The sequence below is a fragment of the Orbicella franksi genome, chromosome 8 (assembly GCF_964199315.1).
Source record: "Orbicella franksi chromosome 8, jaOrbFran1.1, whole genome shotgun sequence".
NCBI lineage: Eukaryota > Metazoa > Cnidaria > Anthozoa > Scleractinia > Merulinidae > Orbicella > Orbicella franksi.
Window position 1 is genome coordinate 5,317,322 of NC_138152.1, and position 22,446 is coordinate 5,339,767.

Here is a 22,446-nt window from a genome sequence, read left to right on the forward strand (position 1 = left end):
TTCGGTTACTAAAACGTTTCTGATAATTTCTTTTTGAGAGAGCTAAAGCCTCAAAAGTTAGGCATTTTCCCTGCACAAAAGTTTCGCGGTAGCTTCGGCAAGTTCCGAATATTACCGGTACTTTCCGAAGACATCCGAATATGCGCCACTCGGCGGAAAACTGAATTATCATAAATGCAAAGACTACAATTTCAGAATTGTGTTGTGGTTTTACAAGTATTTTTTGTTGAGCATGGGGAGAATTTTGTAAAGAATGAATGAAAAATTACGATGGAGGTGGAAACGTGGAAACCTGAGCGTAAACTTAGATAGCAACGTTCAGCATAGGAAGAGCTCTACTGGCTATTTAGCGTGGATTTCTTGTCACTGGTCGCTTTGAGGCGAATCCTCACAATTTCACGCAACACAGGTTTCTCCGACAACCTGCGTTTGAGATGAGAAAAATGGCTGGTTTTAGATGTCCTGCTTCTCCTCCGCCTCCAGATCTCTCTAATCTAACGGAGGAAGAGAAAGAGATCATCCAGTCTGTACTACAGCGACAGAAACAAATGGAAGAAGAGACGACACAGCTGCAATTGTAAGTCAAGCGTTCATGTTTATGTCGCCATGTTATGTGTGAAGTCTAGGTGCTGCATCGTGCCGCGTGTTTTTAAGGCACTTCTTCAGTGAATTCGTATCGTTTACGAAGAAAAACCGTGTGAATTACATTTAAGATACGATGTAATATTGCACTGGTTTAGTCTTCCGTTGTATTTTGCATGCTTGGCTGGAAATTAAACAAGTTTATGCCTTCGCATGTTTTTGTTGTAGATCGCTCCAGAAAGAAGTAGAAAGCTATCAACATAGGGTTGAAAGGAAGACTGCTCAGTCGGAAACTGTGTCTAAGGCTGAAAATGTCTGTGAAATTTGCCATAAGACAAAGTTTACCGACGGAACGGGAAGGGAATGCAAGTATTGTAAGCTTAAAGTCTGCGCCCGGTGTGGAGTGCAAGTCACAATTCCTGGGACAAAACAGGTGAATACGAAATTCTTTGAGCATTTTCTACAGAGAGAAATGTGTAAAAGATACTATTGTTAAGTTAGGCGTCATTTACAATTTCTCTTTATTTTTTGAAATAATTTTTTTGGACCGACTAAAGGTTCTATTTATGGGCTTAAGAAATATAGGTTTTGTAGTGGTCGCTTTCGCCAGTATTGAAATTAACTTGATATTATTTTTAACTTTTTTTCTCCCTTCCGTTGGACGCTTGGCTGATTTATTGCACCGATGTCCACTCAGGCTTCGGTAAGTCAAAATATAATTTTAATCTCTTATTTTTACACCTTAACATTTTATTTCAAGGCTTGAGATCTCGAAAAACATTTGGTGAAGGGTTGAGGCTGATGATAGTAAACACACTGTTGACAGCTAAAGCTTTGCTCATGTATTTTTAAAAACTTCCACTTTGTGGATTTAGCTGTATTAGAATTTCTTATTCAGTCGAGCTTGAACAATTTTATCTGTGAGATTTATCGGTGATTTATTCTCGGTGGCGTAAACTTTAAAATAATAATAATCTCTTATTATTACTCTAGCTCAGGGTAAAAATTCTTCTTGGACTGTTTTTGTCGACGTGTGTTTTGTGACAGAACTGAAAGCCTCCAGTATTACATTTCATCTAACTTATTTATAATTCTGTTCCGCCGATTAAGTTTTATAAATATTCGAATTTTAAGGCGTTTTATTGAATCCCCCTACAAGCTAACCTCATAGGGTACTTACGGTAAATGGTTTGCCTTCTTTATTTCGGAAGGAGTGGAAAATGTCTTAATTTGAGGCGATTTTTTTGTAGCAGTGCTTTCTATGTCCACAAACGTAGACGATGGTTGATGTACAGGTGAAAATGTTGACCCACCCAAGTTTTTTTCTTGGCAAACATGAGCCTACTTGTTTCAAAATAACGCGTCCAAAATGTTGATTGGCGAGAAATTTCTACCGAGAATGTTTTTCAACAGCGTTTTATGCTAAAGATGTGGTGAAAATATGTAACATGTGTGTACTTTTTATTCGTTTCGTATGTTATTGGTTAAAAACATCCCGGTCAGTGGATGTATTGTATTTGGAGAACCTGCAGTGTGTAAATAATGGTACATTTTACTGATTTCTTATTTGCCTCTGATCTCTTGGTTGAAATAACTGCTTGGCACAACCCAATATTGGATACTGGAAATTTTTTATATTGTGCACTTTTTTTTTTTAGTTCTGGATATATCTTAAGTATACATGTGATTATTTAAATATGATCAATATGCATAGCATTCAGTATAGGTACTTTTCTGTATTGTAATTTTCTTCAGCTATCTAAAAGTTGTGTAGATGACAACCTTTTTAGCTCTTGCGTAAAATTTTCACTTTTTATATACTTAAGAATATTGTCTTTGTCTTGGGAAGAATCATATTTTGACAAATTTTACATTCACCTTGTATCGTTGATTATTCAATACAGTGAACAAAACCAAATTTCTTGGTTTATTATTTGTCGCCTTAACCACAGGGTCATTTCCTTTCTTAACCTTTTCACACAATTACAATAATATAAATTTAAACTTTTATGAGACTGTATAAATTAGACTAGATTTCAATCAATTTCTCGTTGAAATTACTTTTAGTTTTCTTTGACGCCTCTTAAGCCTTCAGTGCTACAGTAGAGGATAAGATACACATCAAAATCAACCAGCTTGTGTGGTTATGTTCCAAGAAATCATGCTATGTACAGTAAAAAGACGGAAAAAGTATAGATAACATAGTGATAACATCTTGCTTTACGTCAAATGCCATTTCATTAGAATGTTCCTCTTGAAACATTTTCTTGTTGACAGTCATGGCATTTTGGCACAGTCCAATTTTTATACTTGATTAAAAACCTGAAGAGAGGTTATCTTTCTAGATTAAATAGTTGTTGAATTTCAGAGTTTCAGACTTCTATATTGTAACATTGGTGGCAACAATTGCCTTTGGAAGTCTATTAAAAATTCAAGGAACCCAAAACATTAATTATAAACTGAGATAGTCTCTTTCTTGGAGATTTGTTAATGTGCCAAGAGGAATTTCCATGTTTTTTTTCTAGAAGCTTTCTGTCAATTCTGTTATTGTTGGGTTGTCATTAAAATGTGTCTCAGTGAAGTGAATTTGTCAAATAACAACAGGGTTGGGTTGTTATCAGATCAGTGCGATTCATTGATACAAATGTACTCCTGCACATGATGAAAAGTTACTTCACAACAAAACATTTTTCTTAGAACTGTAAGAATACTTGAATCAGGTTTGGCACTAAGCCAGCTGTGGATATTTTGCCACCAAGTTTTCAAATATTTATCACAATTTGTGGGTGCAGCTTTCTGCCCTAAGCAGGAATTGAGTTTTCATTGTCTAGTTTTAATTAGAACAGTAACACACCATTAAGTTTTGAATTATAGTGATTAATATTTCGGTCCACATCACAAGAGTTATTTCCTCTCAGAGTTCTTATGATTGCTACAACTAGCTGTAGGGGTCCTGCTTGATTGCAGTTACCAAATCACACACACCAAAACACCAAGATTTACCATTTCAAAACCTTTTTTAAAGCCCTGTTGAAGCAATTTCATAATGCTTCACATCCAGTAATTATAGTCTTTTGTTTACTCTATTCTGTAAGTTAAATTTGTCTGATTGTCTCCTGATAGTTAAACTGATGTTTAGACTGCTGGTCTGTTTTTCAAACAGTACCGCCAAGATGGTACGCAGTTTGAAAACAGCAGATTACTTGAGTATTACCCTGCGGCAATAACTGTTTTTAATTGCAAAGTCTGAGAACTAAAACATCCAAAGTGCGTTTTTCATACTAGTCTACATTTTAGGCAAAATAGCATTCTCTCTGTGGCGTCTTTAAGTTGTGATTGTTCCTTACCTTCAGAATCTTGTTTATTTAAGAAATTAATTTCGATCCACAAGATTCTCTATCAATAAAAGGACTGTCCCAATTGGTTCATAAAAGTGATTTATTCACGTGTCTCAAGTTAATATAGAAATTTTGTTGTATGGCCTGGGGCAGATACAGAGTTTACTCTTAATGAGTAGAAAAATGAGGCTGTAAATATTACTACTGTTCTGAGTCTCACTTGGAACTGTGGTATGGAAAAGAGGTAGTTATTAAAAGTGTATATGTAGATGTGAGAGAAAAATGATGGTCATCATGAGTTTATATTTTGCTCAAGATTGTGTGATTAAAAAGAATTTATATAATAAGTATTGGCTCATAAACATACCCAGCAGGCTTATTCTCGGCTGGATAACTTGACTCTTCAAAAGCTTGTTCTGCATTTGAGCAGAGATAAGTTCTTTAACATTTGTTTTGGCGGCATCTGCTCACCTTTGTAGTTTGCGAAATAGTAGTTTGATGCCAAGATGAAATCACCTGGATATCTTTACCATTTCTGGTCAGTGATTAATTGTGTTCGCAAGTTAATGACTGTCTGGAGGAACACATATATTAATTTTACAGACCACCTGAGGAATTACTTAACCTTTTTTTGGTAGCTCCAAAAGCTTAAGTCAATACCTCAGGCCTTTAAAGTATAGCGGTAACATCAAAGATTTCAAATCACAGCTGTTGTGTCTCTACACAAGGCATATTTAGGCAAGTGGTATAGTCAGCGGACATTGTCAGGCAATCATTTACAAAACAATATTGGGAAATTATAATAGTTTTTTGCATGTCATGTTAATTTTGATCCAAGGTTTTAGTCTCTTTGCACTGGCTGGAAGTGAATAATGAAAGAAATTGTTAGAATTATTTCTTTAAGTGTGTAGTGCAACTTTTCAATATTAATTAATAAGTTGGAGGGCATATGCTGATTGGTTGAGTACTGGCAGTTAATGACAGAGGACAATATTGCAGTCAACCATCTCATATGCAATACTCATGAATTCATTAATTTGTAAGTTCAGGATGTGTGTCTAAGATCATTAAATGTCCCCTTATTACAAATATATATTGTTTTTATGTGGTCATGGCAACTTCTCACTGCCATTCAGGGGTTTCATTAAGGGCCGGGCCGGGTACCAGGCAAATTGACCGACTGCGATGACGACTTTGCCTGCCTGGTTTGACCATGCAGAAAGGTTTTCTTATGACAAAGTTCAGATCAAATAGTTTTGCCCACCTGTTAAAAACATGAATGAAACCCCTGAAATTATTTAAACAATAATGTTAATTTTATGCTAGAAGGTACAGTAATGTGTTTTGTATGGTTGAGATCATGTTTCACAATCAGTGTCCTGTCTTGTAAGAGGTATGCCCCTGCTAGAGGATGTAAATCAAATTATGTAGTGTGTTGTTAACCAGTTTTCTGATTCAGTGTCACCTTATGGGAGGTTTTTTTTACTCAAAGTTTCAGACATCACTGGTCAGAGGTATTTTGATATGACCACGAATCACTTCCTCTTTAGATGAAGAGTGCATGTAGGATGTTTTGTATACATAAGAAACAAAAAAAAGGAGAAAGAAACAAACAAAAGAAACAAGCAAGCAAGCAAACAAACAAAAGTACTATATTTAAGCAAGGACATTCTTTAGTATCATAATGGTAATATTTGTAGTTTAAATGAACACAATTTATGCTTGTTGTGTGCATATTATCTCATGTACATGTACATATTGTTAAATAACCAACTTTTGTTAACTGCTAGTCAATAATAGATGAACCTTTTAAACTGTTACTCATTTCAGTAATTAATATATAACTAGTAATGTTCACTTATTAACTATTAAGCTAAGCTTATTGACTTGTTAATGTAAGCATAACTTTTAACAACATTAATATACTGACATGTAATTAAATACTAGAAAAGTTAATATGTAGTTTACTTGTAAATTTTATTGAGTCACTTAGAATTTTACAGGTAAACTTCAAACATTTTTGTCTATTGGTTAATTAAAATAATTAATTATCTTACGTGTAAAAAGTGTTTCCAAGGACTTTCCCCTCCTGCATGCTAAACCATTATATATTTGTGTTTATTTTCTTGCAGCCTAAGGTATCTGGCCTATCGGACATTATTGTTAGTATATAAGCCTGTGTGTCTTGTCTTGCTTGCCTCTGATTTGCACAATGGTTAAAATTGTTGTTAAGTGTGTATTAACTTGTTAAACTTTCTTGCAGCAAGGCCAGGGTCTCTCTCTCTTCTCCAACTTGATACAAGACTTCAAGACTCTTGCTCTCGGTCCTGAGGTCTGTACATGACATACTGTTCATTTTCTTGTCTTTGTATCAGCATTATTCTGGTGCATTTCTTTATTTCTCTAGTCTAGGCTGTTTAAACTATTCTTGAAACCGTAGCTCTTGGGTGAAACATTGGTTTGGTTGTTCCTTCCCTTGCCAAAAATGATCTTTCTTCTTTTCACCTTTATTTTGACTTACTGACTCATTCAACTTTAAGAATCCTTTATAATTATGCACGTGTAAATGCTGTTCTTTTTATTCCTATCACTGCTACTTAATTCCAACACCCTGGGCTTAAATACGTCCATGTTCAACCTACTGTTAAATCTTAGTGTAAACAATAAAATTTAAAATACTCTCTAATCAATTTGTATTGTTGGCATGTTTGAGTGTGATTGTTTGCATGGCAGCTGCGTCTTGAAAGCTTGTTGACATCTTGCGTGACACAAGTAGTAATTTGTTGCCTCAAGTTTCCCCTTGTCTTTGGTGGCTTTGAAACACCTTTGTCTGTCTGCAAAATTTGTCAATCTGCCATGTTCTCTCTATCCTTTTAGTTTTCCAAGTGCTGTCATCTTTGGTATTATTAATTTACTGCCAGTGTACAAACTGATGGGAAAATTGCACTTGTCTGCTTTGTGAAATGTAATAATTTGAACTCCTGGAGATCAGCAATTTTACCTCCTTGACCCAAAAAAAAACATTTTGTTAAAAGTAGAGCTTAACTGATTCAACCAGAAAAATGCATCAAATATTCCAAAAAAATAGTCCCCAAAAAAATCAGCCAAAGCAGTGTGAAACATTTTAAACCTAGACCACTTTTCCTCATACCTTGGAGATTTGATGACCCATACAGGAGACCAGGAGATTCGGTCTGCAGCTGGGAGGCTCCCAGATTATCCCAGAGAATTTGTATAGATGCAGTTAAGCTACTTGGGAAATTTAGGGATTCCATCTACGTTGAAATCAGACCATAACATATCTTTACTTTATCTCCAACTAGAAATAGAAAATGTAGGTGCTAAAAGCATTTATTTACTTATTCAATTTTATCAAAACACTAAAAAATCAATATAAAGTAACAGTGATGGTTGAAGTTGTCTTAAACACAATAAAAAAAAAATTAAGATGTAAAACAAAAGTAGCTTTTAAAATTGTCATAAATACAAAACTTAAATTATATTACATGCATGAAGATATTAATTAAAACAAAATTCATATACTAGTATTGAAATTTGCCCAGAGATTAAACATAGTTATTGCTAAATTTAAATTTATTTCTAGTGGAAAAAAATAGAATTATATGTAAACTATAAATGAACTAAAAATGATTAATATTGGAAGAAACCCCTTCCCATGAGAAGAGCTTTTTGTTATTTGTTGTTAGTAGTTAAATCTGCAAGCCATGAAATCAAATATCAATCAATTTCTCCCAGAAATAGACCCCAGGATATGGGTGCGCTGTGTAATATTTACTAAACCATTCACTGCGGGTGTCATCCATGGAAACTGTTAATTACTTGTCACACTCCATGAGTTAACTATGGGAGGATCTTGATTCTTTAGTTGCGTCATTAACATGAAAATGTAACACCAGTAATTTACCTGTACAGGAGTCTGACCTGCTAGGCTGGCATGCAGATAAACAAAACTGCTAGAATTGAACAAATTTAAGACAGTGTTTTAATTGTTTCGTTGCTCAAGTGATACTTGACTGATTTTGCTTTTACTATGAACTTATCCCTTTGCTATATTGAATGATATGACTTCATCAAGTTTGTAACATATTTTCTAATCAACATTATTTTATTTCAATCTGCAGTTAGTAATGAATTATTGAACATGCGTACAGTTTTCCAGGCTGTTTTAAATAGTTAGTGATTTCCGACTTAACAGTGAAGCTGCAATTATCTTTAAGTCCAAGACACCTTTTATCTATGGGCTTTATTTTTTCCTTAGTTTTCACTAAGTTTGAATTATTCACCTTGTTTTGTCTGGTGACGGTGTTAATGGTGTTCAGTGTCTGTATTTGATGCAAAAAAAAAAAGCATTTATTTGTTACTTACAATGTGTTGTAGATTTTTACTCAGGGCTTGCCATAATTTAACACACTTTGTAACATTGATTGTGGCTGTACCTTGTGGAGAAACATTTATTGTACAGTTTCTCTAAAGCCAGAAATGGTATTCCTTATTTGAAGGATTAACTATTGCTTTTATATTTGTAAAAGTTATTCTTAGCGGTCTTTGCAGTGAAAGTCTGGTACTAATATGAAAATTTTAAATTGTTGAATTATTTTCCCAGGTGATCATTACTTAAACATATGTTAATAGTATACCTCAGTTTATAGCCACCAATTTATGCAATGGCTTTGAAAATCAATCCTACATGTGTTAAGGTAATTCCATCGAAATAAAACTCACAATAGATTTTCTTTCAAATTTTACCTGTTGGCTTCTTATATCAAGAGAACTTAAAATTTGAAATAAAAAAGGGAGGTCCCCATATTCGTTTAGGAGCAGGAGGACCTTCAATAAACCCCATAATTTGTAAAATTATTTGCTTTCAGAAATGTTTATATTTGAACCATTCACCTTACGCTTTAAGAGAGCAGAAAAATAGAGAGAAAGTTAAGCGAGAAATATAACAACGGATGTATTGCATAAATGTTAAGGAGCAATTTGACATACATTTCATGATAAGGGCACTCATATTGAGTCAACAGGGATACAATATGTTCCAAGCATGCAGTGTTCTGGGGCCACATATTAGCTAGCTATGCTCTCATTTTCCGTGACAAATTTTTACTCTGCAATAGAAATTGGTCCATATTTACTGTGTAGAAAGAAGGTGATCTCTGCATTCAAACTAAATAAAAAAAATTGTTAGGTCCAGGTACTCGTTTCCAAGGAAAAAACGATGATTTGTCCCTCGCAAGCCAAGCTGTTTGCAAAAAGCCACCATTTTGTATGTGTTGTGTATTTGCATGTGCTTGTGAGTGCGTGCTAATGAAGCGAAAATCGTGCGCAGTAGGGATGTGCAATGCAACTCTGAGGAATCACCTTAAAATATACATTTTCTAAAATCTTGAAACACAAGAATAAGATTATGTACAATCATTAGAATTATTTTAAGGGTAAATAACTATGTAATAACAGTGAAATGAGGAGTGATTAATTTATTTTTTATTTCCATGCCCGAGAGTAACAAAATTTGATTAATGACACTGAAAATAATATTACACGTAGCCCTACATTTCTCTCCAAATTTTTCAACACTGATTTCAATCTCGTGGTAAATTTTCCCATATGTTATCACTTTGACGTATGTTTAAAGAAGGCTATATATCTCATTTTCAAAACAGTTGCAAAATTTATAATTTGAGTGATGTTAGAAAGAGGAGTTGCCTCTTTCAAAGTTGCCTATGAAAAAACAAAAAGTTGTGAAGATCTTATGATCAATGTATTGAGATTCACAAGGTGACTAAAGTATTGCTGTTCATGGAAATCAACACAGTTTTAGAGAAAGAAGGGTGGTTTTTTATGGCTGTTTCTGGCTGTTTATTATTTTAAATGTCATTGAATCCAAGTTGTATGAATTTTTTTGGGGGAAAATGAAAAAAGTAATAAAATTAAATAAAATAAGAAAAGGAAAAAATAATTAAAAAAATAATTAAATAAATAACATTAAGTACTATACTCTAGACTGAGGATCTGAAAATGTGTAATCTGTATTTCACAATTTCAACTTTGAATTCAGTCCTGAAGTTCAGATCTACTGTCGTAATGGAGATCTGAAAATGATGAACCTATCCTGGAAGTTTTTTTGTCTTTGGTCAGGGTTATCTTATTGTTACATTTGTGATATTTCACCCGATTATCAGATTTTTTCAATTTTTTGTGTGTGTAGAAAGAAAGATCTTGAAGTGACCTTTTTTTTTTTTTAAATTGACAAACATTTCTCAGAGAGGAATACAAAGGGCTCAAAAGAAGTGAATAATATTCATGCAGATATCATTACTTATAAAATACCTGTACTTATGTTTCTTGGTTGGCCAGGATAATATCCTAGTGAACTTCTAATTTATAACAAGACTTTTTTCCCATTTGTACCTGTTCTTGAAATTTGTGTCTCTTTTGAGCTCATACTGGTAACCAAAATATTTTTGAAGTTGAAATTTTACATTAAATTTCTTCGGTAAAATTCCTAATTGTGAACTCAAGATGACATTTTTGAAGTATGCCATGGCAACCTTCACCTCAGTATGTCTGCATGGTGTGTTTGATTGCTTTCCCATCACCTTCACCGAAGAGGTTCATCTTCAACTACCATGGCTAAACCTGGCCTTTTCTTGAAGTTACTTCAATCTATATTTTTATAACATTCCTTCTTGCCATATATAACTTGTTTTACCTTATTTTACACTATCATGGACTAAATGCTCTACTATCACAGAAGTGAACATTTTTCGCTATTTCGGTGCTCCATTGCTCACTGCCAAAGATTGCATGTTTACATTGTGCACATAAGAGATAACAGTCTCCCCGCTAGTAATAAAGCTTCATTAAGTACTTAGAAATCAGTGTCATCAAGATGCCACTTTTATCACACAGAAAGCATGTTGTGACTCCTTTTTGAATAACAATAAGTGATCACAAAGATATTTGAGCTTCACCTTTGTGGAATATTGATCTGTCAGAGCTTTGAAATTGCATATCAAGCTTTGAAAGTTGTCCTTTCAAACTCCAATAAAACTTGTTTTGTGAGATTTAGTCATGCAGAAGACTTGACATGACTGGGATTAGTTCAGCCATAGTGTTTCCTGCTGATCTCTGTCATTTGCTTTATATAGAATGATGTAGATTCGCAAGTAAATTGAATGTTTTACATGCTGTTTCAAATAAAACAAGAAGACTGTTTGCTTATGATATGTTAGCCAATCCACCTGTGCCTCACTAGGGTGCTGCCAGAACATTTTTCATTTTTAGTTTATCCGCTCGGGTCTTGAAAGAATTATTGTGCTCAAAAGCTTTTCTTCGACTAGATTATTAAATTCAATCAGAGATGATCGCTGGTCACTCAAATACAGGACTTAAAGATGATGGAACATGGTATGCAAACAAATGTGAAACAAAACTGTAATAGTTTTTTCTTGATATATTATATTTGATTTGACAGTGCACTAAAGTTTTTTTCACCTGCCAATTCTAACATTTGGCCTGCTTTTGGCCATTGCTGCTACATGTAATATTGTTCATTATCCTGATAATTAAGGTCAGTTCAGCAATCATGCTTCCACTGTGCTGAATGCATGTTACTGTCAACCAGATTAGACACATCAGTTAAGTTCGACAAACATTGGTGGTGATGCAGGATTCTTGGCACACAAGCAATCCAGTCATAGTGACAATAACCATGAACCTGACTCAATTTGTGCATAATTTATGAAATACATTTTTATTTTAGGATTACCCATCTTCTATCCATGTAAATTAAACTCTTCTATCCATGTAAATTAAGTTCAGCAGATTTTTTTATATATGTCCTAATGTGATTCCTACTGCTACTATGCAATCATGGTCTTCACTTATGCTGAGTGATTGAGCTATGCCTCAGCTTAAGAGAGTTTACACAAGCTAGACTAGAGTTAATCAATATTAATGCTTTGTGAAATCCTGCTGGAGTGTCCTGTTGTATTTGGTTATAAATAGTACTAAGAATGTTAATGTTTTGGAGAATCTCTCACTGTTTCAATGCCAGTTGTCTCAACCTGCATGTTTTAACAGGTTTTTTTTGGGGGGGGGGGCAGGGGGGGGGTTGATTGGGTGGCTAGCCACCCCTATTTTGGAGGAGCCAAGTATAAAACAAATTTAAAAAGATTGTGAACATTATGGCAGAAATAAACTAAGGCAAACACTCTGGACAGATGCCTCATTTACACTCTATACACTCTATACACTTGATTATTTTCAAATTTTATGTTACAAAAAAAGGCATGCCCGCAACTAGCAAGGGCTAATCTAGGGAGGCCATGCCTTAATAGCCGAATTACATAAACATACGAAATCAGAAATTAACTAATAAAAATAATAGAAGGGAAAAATACAGTATTAAATAACAACAAGAAAAACCGTTTCATTGACCTAATTTAAAATATTAAAGGTTCAGGTACTGTTTATGTTAGTTGAAAGAGGACAGATCAGGAGAAGTATTACCAAGACTTTACATTTTGTATAATCTGAAATAATTACTGGTAGTTTTGTTCTAGCTAAAATAGTGATAAGAATATGTAATACTCTCACAGTTACACCAGTGAGTAAGAGTAATGAGGGCCCATATGCATGCACCATTATTTCTGCAACCCCAAGGTACCGGCCACTCCCCTTGAAAAATCCTAGATCCACTCTGGCTAAAAGTACTTTAACTAATTAAGGTACATGCAACTTAAAACAATCATGATTTGGAGATAGTGCCATTAGTTCTTTTAAGGATTTCACTGGTCACTGTTTTGGTTTTATTTTGCTTATACTCATACTTATATGTTTATTTTTACTCTTACTTACTTTTACTTAGTTCTTATAATTAGATAAGGTTTTATTTTAATTAAGTAGCAGATGTAATTTTAAACAGTTTTTAACCGATCCTTTTGATTTTTACTAAGTGGATTTTAATTTTATTTTTATGATTGTATATGTTGTACTTAATTTGCGCTATAAAAATATTAAACATCATTATTATTTTAAATTTTTCAGCCCTGCCATTAGTGCATAGCTCTTTTAATTAAATGTTGTAGTTCCTGCTGTAGATCTTCCCTTGGTATCTTTTTCCCAATTTTTAGTATGACGTCCGTATGATGGGGCAGTATTGTAGGTCAATTTTGGGGGGATACCTCTAGTAAGCATGTTATTCCCTGGCCAAGAAACCTTGGCCGAGTACAATAATTTCTCATGGTGGTAATTCTGTTGGAGGTATGTGAGGCAACTGGCCCAAACTGGTAGAATTGGGAAATGCATATTTTGGATGAAAAAGATCTCTTTGAAATGATGACTTGTTGATTTGAGTACAGGTGCCTAATTTGATTCACAAGAGAGGTCTTTTTAGATCAGTCGGTGTAAAATGCAGTCTGTAGTCTGTAGTTTATACTGAATGTTTCTTGGATAAAATATTGGTGTCAAGTTTTAAATGTCTGTGAAATAATTTGATGGTAATGGAGCTGAATCTGTATTATTTGTATTTGAGTATTTACTTCATGAAAAATCTATTGAATGATCATTCCTACTGGTGATTATTTAAATAACTTTTGTGAAGTACTAAATGAGGTCACTAAAGCAGTAAAGTGAATGTCATAGTAACTTACAATGATATACCATACAAGTGTTAAGTTTTCAGTCATCAAATTGATATTATAAAAGATTGTAAATAATATGTTTACCGTTGTTAAAAGTAACAGTTTAATAAATCTACACTATTCATAACAATATCCCAATTTATTTACAACTTAGTGTTAACACAAAGCATGCTAAATCCTGTCAGTAAAATCTTAAAATTATGATAAACCTTAATAATTTCTTTAAAAATATATTATAAATGAATAAAATGAAGAAATGTGCAAACCAGAACTTGTTGAAACATATACTGCTCTGTGCAAGGTTTGAATTTTGGAATTTGCTTCATTCATCTGGAAATCGTATTTGTAATTTGATAAAATCCATTGATAATTATAAAAACAATAAACATTTTAAATTAATTTAAAAGTCATATTTACCAGGATTGTCCTTTTGTATACAAGAGGATTATGAATACATAAAAAATAAATATAAATATATATATAGTGGCCTATGTATGAATTCATATCAAACATAACATAATAACTAAAAATAATAGTTATTAGTTTTTCAGATAAAAAATGGTTCACTTGTTTAAGTACTTAAGTTAAATGCATGAATGTTAAAATCAGCTTGCTTATATAAAGAAATAGTCAGAATATTATTATACACATGTTTTAAATAAATTTTAACTAAATGAAATATTTATTGATGTTGATCAAAGTATTTTAAAATCATGGATGTCATCTGATAGCTTTACATTAAATTCAATTTCAACATGTTTGAACAAATTTCCCAATGTATGATTACTTCAGATGTAACGTGGATTATTTATTTGTAACAACTGGTAATGCTAACACTAATCTTATCAATTTATGAAGGTGTATTCTTTGAACATGTTCACCAACTGCTGTAACATAATTGTTTCAAAGTATTTTCCACTGGGAACGTTTTTCATAACCATTAGCTATTAAATTTTATGCTCTAAAAGTAATGAGAGCATAAAAAGAGCAAGCAAAAGGAGAAGAAATCATTTGGGTATAAGTTTAGGATTAATTGGACAAACACTCCACCAACAGAAATTGCCTTGGGTAAATTTGCAGCCATGGTAAGTAACAGGTGTTCCAAACTAAGGCTTTATCTGAGGTCAACTCGTTCTTACTCTTGATATTCAATGGGCTTCAAATAAACATGGGTACAAATTTGTGATATTAGATGATAAAAATAGCATCAACTGAAAACTTGAAAAAAAAAAAAAAAAAAGAGTTCCAGATGGGATTTGAACCCACAACCCTCAATGATCTAGCCAGATGCTCTAACCACAGAAATACTGAAGACTCTAAGGTGAGCAGGGGTGAAATAGTTGATAAAATTTGGTTTGCTCACCGTAGAGTCTCCTGTGCCTCAGCAGTTAGAGTACCTGGCTAAATCAGGGAGGGTCGTGGGTTCAAATCCTATCAGGAACTCGGATTTTTTTTTTCCGAGTTTTCAGTTCTTGCTATTTCTATCATTTAATATTCCTTATATTACAAATTTGGAATTGTGTGAATAGGCCTTGCTTAGCATTTTTTAGTCTTCAGGAAATGGTTGGTTTAAGCCTGGTTTTCATATCTCGCCCACCTGCCTGCGACACAGTCGCCAGTTGGAACTGACAACGTTTGGCGAACTGTTCCAGTGGGTCCCTGACACATCTTTCATGGATCGTTGAGGTACTTAAATTGACATAACATGCACATTGAATTGCCACAATGTTCAACTATTCTACCTGTGAATATGGATCAAATTGTTGTTCTGGAGTATGTTGCCTCCGCAAGTGATGGTCACATAAAATATCTTCATCGCTGACAACCACTGGCTTGCCTGCGAAGTTGAACTCAGCTGAACTCCGCAGGCAAACTGGTGGTCAATGCCTTGGACAGATTATGATTTGGCAATAATTGTTCAGGTATGCTATAATGGTGTCCTAGGTATGTCGACTGTATGTGAGAACCAGGCTTAAAAGTGGGTGTTGTAAGGGGGCAATTGAGTCAAGAGTTTAACAGCATTGCTAATTGACACTAATACACAACTGATTGTTTTCCAGGTGTCATGGGTGTGTCTTGTGTGCCAAAAGAAACAAGAAATGCTCACTAAGACTGGTAACTGGTTTGGATCAATAACTGCTAGTGAAAAAAAGCCAAACAATGACTCTGACTTAAAATTAGGTAGTGACTTTAGGGCAATCCCAACAGAAGAGGACAAACGAGCTATGAGGCGACAAGGTTCATTGCAAAGATCTGATTCTGGTAGGGGAAGCTTAAGGAGAGCAAAAGGGAGATCTGAAAAAGACTCTGAACGGAATCGCTTTCGTAGGCCATCAGTATCTGATGAGGAGGTTGATTCTCGTCATGAGACACCTCCTGGGAGTCCAACCTACTTGAGTGATGATGAGTTGTACAGACAAGATGAAAATAAAGTGAGACGGAAAGTTGTAAAATTCAAGGGACATGATGAGCTAGATCATGCTCCCCAGGGTCGTCCTCCTGGAATGATGCCAAACATGAACAAAGCTGGTCCTGTCAACCAAGGGCCGGGAAGAGGAGTTGTAGCACCTGGTCAGGTTCCCAAAGTAAGACCAGGACAACCTCAGCAGCAGGGACAAGGTATTCGGCCAGGCAGTGCACCTGGGACATCTCAGGGAAGGGGAATGCATGGTCCAGGGTCTCAGCCAGGAATGCGCCCAAACTTTGCTCCTCAGCAGCAGGGTTCAAGTTTTACTCCAGTTGGACACCCAGGAACCCCTTCGTCCACCCGTGGGTCATTACCTGCACCACAGCAACAAGGTCCCAGGGGAGCTGTTGCTCTAAACCAACCCCGACCTGGTTTTGGGATGAGGGGTCCTCCAGGGCAGCAACAACCAAGATTTCAGACACCTTCACAACAAAATGCAATTGGATATGGAAGAGGTACACCTCCTGGTCAGATGGATGCAAAGCCTGGTTATGGTAGGGGAGGACCACCTGTTACCCAACCTGGTAATCAGCAAGTTCACAGGCCAGGGGGGCCAACAACTGCACCTTTACCAATGGACAACAGGCCAAGACAACCTGGAAGTTTTCCTCCAAATCATGTTGGTCATCCTCAACTAGGACCAGGTAGCCCACGACCTGGTGACCGTATTGGTCCTCAGCAAAGTCCAAGAACAGGTCCACCATCAGGAATGATGCAGATGGTCCCAAGGTTTGTTGGACAACCCCGCCCTGGCTTACCATTGGACCAGCAAGGAGGTCAGCATCAGCATCCAGGCCAGTTAGGTTCACCAAGGCAAAACCAAGTTCCAGATCAACCACTGGGACAGTCAGGGTCTCCTAGACAAGTATTTCCTGGAGACCAACAACCTAGGAGTCAAATGGGAGCACCCCGTGTAGGTCCTTCAGTTGACCAAGTAAGGGCTCCAATGGGCTCACAAAGGTTAGGTTCCCCAAGGAACCAGATGGGAGCACCTCACCAGGGTCCATTTCCAGATCAAGGAAGAGGACGTCTAGATACTTCAGCAGATCACACAAGAGGGCAAATGGGTCCAGCTTCACAAGATCCAAGAGTGGATCAAGGAAAAGCACCATACGGTATGCAACAACAGGGCCGTCCTTTAGACCAACCAAGAGGACAATTTGGTCCTTCACAGCAAATACCTGTGATGGACCAAGGAAGTCCTCGAGTTGGTTCTGTTGATAAAGGGTTATTGTTAGATCAGTCAGGAAGGCAGCAGATGTCGGACACCAGAAATGGATATAGTCAAGACACTCATGGCACAGGCCCTCACAGGTCGTCAGAACATAACGCTACAGGCACACAACAGCGGGTCGATGGCAGAAATGGCCAGATGCCGGATGCTTCAATGATGAATGGAAGGATGGGCCCCTCATTTCCCAGCAGACAAGAGAGACCTGAGCAAAGACCTGCTGGTGATAGTGATCAACATATCATGATGGGGCAGTCACAGAGACCACTGGACAGGCCAGCATTCCAAGGAGGACAGTCTAGGTCTTATAATGAGGATAATGACGGCAGAAGAAGCCCTCCTAGAAGAATGTCCTTTGAAGAAGCTCAAGACAAGGTAGGTGACTTACAAATCTTGATTTAACTTAGCAATAGAGTCTTTTATTACACTCCTTTTTGGTGGGAAAATTTGTCCTCAAATTAGGAACATTTGGAGCAATTCTTTCCCCAATTTTTCACGCCAGTTCAGTGAGGTTTATCTACGTGTCGATGTTGTTGCAAGTGACTGTGAATCTTTGTGACCAGGTGTAGTTTTACAGGTTTAAAAACTGAAAGATACATAGAATATTATTTCAAGGTATTGTGCAGTGCAGATCATGCTGCGGGAATCCATATTATTATACAAGGCAATTATCTACAATTTTCTTTGCTTTGATTTTTTACTCTTATAACTTTTGGACCAGAACTGTTTGTTAATACCCCTTAGTTTTTACATTGTAGCTGGTATTTGGAATTCAAGTATATTTCATCTGCTTTTTAGGTGATTGTCGATTTTGAATCATAATTAAAATAGCGCTGCTAGAAAAATAGTTCATAGTTAAACTTGTTAGCCTTCATGAGACTGAAGGAAATATGAAATCTGTGTTTTTATCAGAACTTTCAGATATTAGCAATTATGATTTTTTTTTAGTTGACAAGCAACTAACTTCGTTTTGGCATATGTTTTCTTATTTTCTGTTGGTATTTAAAATTTTCCATCATCACAACTGTCTGGTGGCAAAAATTCAGAAATGTACACTCTAGTTTTTAACTATTTCTTTACATGTACGTGTCTCCTGTAATAGCAAATTCTTGTTTCAATTGTGCTGAATTGTACACTGAGGGTAAATGGACATGATTATCAACTTGAACGGTGTACAGGCTAATGATGTTTTTGTAATTTATATTTCATCAAAATCGAGCCTACAGAATCGTGCATATTTAGTTATTTTATGAAATTGAAGAGTAAATTGGTGTTTTGTCAACAACAACAACATTTATTCGCTCTTGTACTTTACAGCAATTTATACATATATAACTAACACACGCATACAAAAAAAGTACAAATATTGAACCTGAAGGCTAAATAACTGGGAAGTTTTTTAGTCAGAATTGTTTTGGAAAAGAAAAAAAAAAAGCGTTATATTGGAACAGGTAGTTTTGACATAATTGAACATATCATTTTTTGGAGTGTGTGTCAAATTTTCTACATCAAGAATATTGTTTTCGGAGAGTTGTGTCTTTCAAATAAACTAATTCTTCCCAATTCCTCATAATGTCATTGTGATAGTTTGTTTTGCAATTTGGCCCTTAAATTGCTTAGAAAGTTTGACTAAATTAAATCTCTTTTTGGTAATGAATATTTCATCTTTTGTGGGATTCTTATGTGATCATTTTGGCAGATGATGATAAAAATGTCTACACATGCAATTAAGTTGTTCTATAGAATTAAAATTCAAACTTGAACAGCATGAATTATTTACGACCTTCACTAGAACTTCCTTCAGTTGGATGGCTGTGATTTCACTGTTTATTGGGGTTAATTTCATCTTTTTTTGAGAATGTTCCTGGTAGGAATGTTATAGCCTTTGGTTCATTTGCTATAATTGTTGTCGTCTGTGATTCTATGCACAGCTGTTTGGACCAGTTTCATGTTTGAGGCAGATCTTTGTATCTTCATTTGACCTGGTGACTTTATTTCCTCCCTTGTAGAGTAACTTGTTCTTTAAGGATGAACCTCCGTCCACGCAGGATCGAGGGTCTCTGGGTGACAGATTTGTTAGCGCTCTGTCCATCAAGAAGACCACTTCTCCTGTCTCGTCTTCCACTACTCCTTCAACTTCTTCTGTGACGCGTTCTACTGTCACTACTAGCTCTGTCAGCTCTGTCAGCTCTGTGAAGAAATCTGAAATAATTCCTGCTGTTGAGTCCAACACGGAGCCCTCACAGGTTTGGCGTTGACCTATTTGCTATTGGCAATATAGAAATTGCTAAAGGTTATCTTCCTAGGCATGAAATCTTTTTGGAGGTATGCTGATTGCTGATCGTGGAAAAAGCATTAGTAATTCTTTCATGTACGTGTAGTAATTTGCGACATTCCTGCATTTCAAAGTCGTTTATTCTATTGGTTGTTTGCCTGTCAAGCGTATTAAAGTGGCTTTTAGTGTGTATATGTAGAATCTCGTGCGGTGTTTGTTATGTTCATGTATTAGATGAACGTAAAATAACTCTACACATTACACTGTATTTCAGTATGTATGTTTGTGTGTTGTGTGCTTGCTATCGTAACAACATAGAGTTTTTTGGAGAACCCCAGTCAAGGCCCTCTGTTTCCACACGGTGCGAAGATGCAAAAAGAGTAATCTTTACAACATGTTCTCAGTAGTAATGTTTTTTCTGATCTCTATCTCTAATGTCAAATTAATTGTCATTGACAAGTACTCTGTGTTTCTCTTCTTAAAAGCTGTTGTTTCCAGTGCTTTGTCATTGGATTAAAAAGTATGGTCACTGAATTCCAATCTCAGTTTTTATTTCACTGATGTGTGACTGTTTGCTGCATGAGTGCTAGCTGTTTGAATTCAATTCAGCACTGTAGCAGTTATCTGATCTCAAGCCCTCTTTGTCTTTGTTTTGGATGTACGCTAATATTCCTGAACTATCTTAAAAATCGTTACCTTTCGAGGATTATTCATGTTCCTCTAATCTATGAACATTATTTAAATTCTTGCTCGTACGCTAACTTGCTGAAGTTTGTCAGTAACTCTTAGTGGGCTAACAACACGGCTTCCACTGTAAGGGAAAAGTCAGGCTTTCTTTTGCTTTCCTTAAAAAAGGTTTTAAATCATGTCCGCGGAGGAAAAGGCTTTCACTTTTACTTTTGATTCAGTGGAAAGATAGGGACAGGATTTTTTTTCAGTTGCCTTCAAGCTTTGTAAACATTGATTTGGCACTTGGCACTGTTCTATTGCAAGATGTTCTTAGTGAATGAATGAATTATGAGGTATCCTACAAATAAGAGAAGTTCCTTGCTCTTAAATTGTTGGTACATGTAAGGGAAGACACTTTGAGTTGTATCTACGGTTGTGGAACAAGGATACTCTTTGCAAAACTCTTTCATCTCAGTCGATGTTCTTTGTTGATCGTGGTGATATGATTGTCTGGCACACCTGGATATTTGACCGTTGCGTGTACATGTTAAGTGTTGGATTGCTTTATCAAGTGTTAGCCTCCTATATTACTGTCTGTTCTGTGAAAGAGAAACTATCTATTTCCAGTTGATCCACTTTCACGCTGTATAATATCAGTTTTTTTTTATCCAGGAGCTACGTCACGGTTGAAAAGTTTAGCCTTAATTTTTCAAGTTTGTTGTTTGTAATCCGTGTTAATCTTCTCCATTCTTAACCGTCCTTGTTCCTTTACGGTTTATTAATGTCTCTTCGGTGTTTTTCTATCATAGTAAACTACTATTTTCAGATTTCCTTCAATTTAAAGGTAATTCTTTACAAGGCCAAAATAGCTGAAAATATCGTGACTGAGCTGCTTTACATAAATCAGGAGTCCTGTGAAAGTCCTATTGAGAAAACTGAGTTTCCGATACATAGAAATTGCTTGTGATTGGGAAGCTAATATTCTGCCATTTGATTATTTCATGATTCTATCTGATCCATGATTTCACGTTTAATGTCAGAGAGACCTTGTAACTATAAATATTTAGATACATAAGACTTTAATATGACTTCAAATGACTTGAAGTTCAGTTACCGGTAAGTGAATGTTTACACAGTCTGTGCAGCATATTTCACCGTTTTCAGGTCTTGAGTAGATACTCGCAAACTAGAGCGCTTGTTACTTAAGTGTCGAAAGTATCTATTCGCACTTTCTTTGGTTTTGCATTACTACGTTTTGTGATTGGTTTAAAAGTCTCGCGCCACTTTGTCATCCAAACAGAAGTAAGCTAAGACCAAAACCAAGCGTGACTCGCTCGCGCACTTCTTCCCGCGCTCTGTGCCGGTAAGATGTATTCGGTTCGAGTCTTGATTGGTTTACTGGATTGCCTGTGTCCTTTGTCATTGGCTAGAGTGATTACTTTGATTTCGGTTTATCGACACTCAATTAAAAACTGCTCAACAACTATTGACGCAAACTCAACAATCCCAATTTATTTATTTGGACACTTCGGTGAGCTTTAAGCTTGAGTGCAACAGTCTTTGCCAACGCAGCTAGTGCAATCTTAGAACAAAAGAAATGCTTTGGGTGTGGTACTGCAGCTTCCCTTTAGTGTTGAAATTAATTAAACATCTGCTTTTTCACCTTTGGTTCCTTTATCAGAATGGTTTTAGTGAGATAGTCAATCACATAGTTTCTAACCTAGTGCGTATTGTTTTAAGCTAAAAGATGCTTGTGCTTGTTTTGAGAAGTAGATCATTGACTTAAATGTCGACTACTATACTGAGTACGAAGTCTCTAGCAGCAGCCGGGTAGCTGCTGAGCTATAGCAAAATATGTCTTTCTATAGCTTACTTTATATACCTACAGACTGTCGTGTAAGTCTCCTCAGCGAAGTGAACAATTTCATTTTATTATTTTCAGACCTTTGTCAAGTGGTCTTCACCAGACGAGGACAACAAATGCCTAGGAGAAGTGCTTCTCACAATAGATCCCAAATGCAGAGGGTCATCTACTGGTAAAAACTGTTTATTTTTCACTCTTGTTATTGGGATAATTAATATGTCACTGTGGGCCGGTCAGTCAATGCTACACTGCTTCCTCGTTTGGTTGTTCAAACTTTAATATATAGAGAGCTTGCATGCGGTGTCTGCGCCCGCAGTACGAGCGGCGGTCAAAACCGAGCTGTCCTACCGAA

General features: G+C 35.8%; 2 protein-coding genes across 2 annotated transcripts in view; both read left to right on the forward strand.

The window, feature by feature from the left end:
* The first annotated feature begins 13 nt into the window (after nt 1–13).
* Nucleotides 14–12,038, forward strand: LOC145494673 (regulating synaptic membrane exocytosis protein 2-like). Its single transcript, XM_081474218.1, has 3 exons — nt 14–577; nt 811–1,015; nt 1,280–12,038. Exons 1-3 carry the CDS (start codon nt 435–437, stop codon nt 1,346–1,348), a joined length of 417 nt encoding a protein of 138 aa, XP_081330344.1. The 5' UTR covers nt 14–434; the 3' UTR covers nt 1,349–12,038.
* LOC145494674 (uncharacterized) overlaps nt 1,079–22,446 on the forward strand; it is a 42,320-nt gene continuing 20,952 nt past the window's right edge. The window contains exons 1-4 of the mRNA XM_081474219.1: nt 1,079–1,285; nt 15,649–17,661; nt 19,296–19,532; nt 22,173–22,266. Coding sequence (XP_081330345.1) covers nt 1,268–1,285; nt 15,649–17,661; nt 19,296–19,532; nt 22,173–22,266 — 2,362 coding nt within the window. The 5' untranslated portion in view covers nt 1,079–1,267. The remainder of the gene's footprint in view (nt 1,286–15,648; nt 17,662–19,295; nt 19,533–22,172; nt 22,267–22,446) is intronic.

Coding starts and splice junctions, on each gene's coding strand:
- LOC145494673 (XM_081474218.1), top strand. CDS start 435: ATGAGAAAAATGGCTGGTTTTAGATGTCCTGCTTCTCCTCCGCCTCCA. Junction 578..810: donor GAGACGACACAGCTGCAATT/GTAAGTCAAGCG, acceptor TTTTTGTTGTAG/ATCGCTCCAGAAAGAAGTAG. Junction 1,016..1,279: donor CAATTCCTGGGACAAAACAG/GTGAATACGAAA, acceptor ATGTCCACTCAG/GCTTCGGTAAGTCAAAATAT.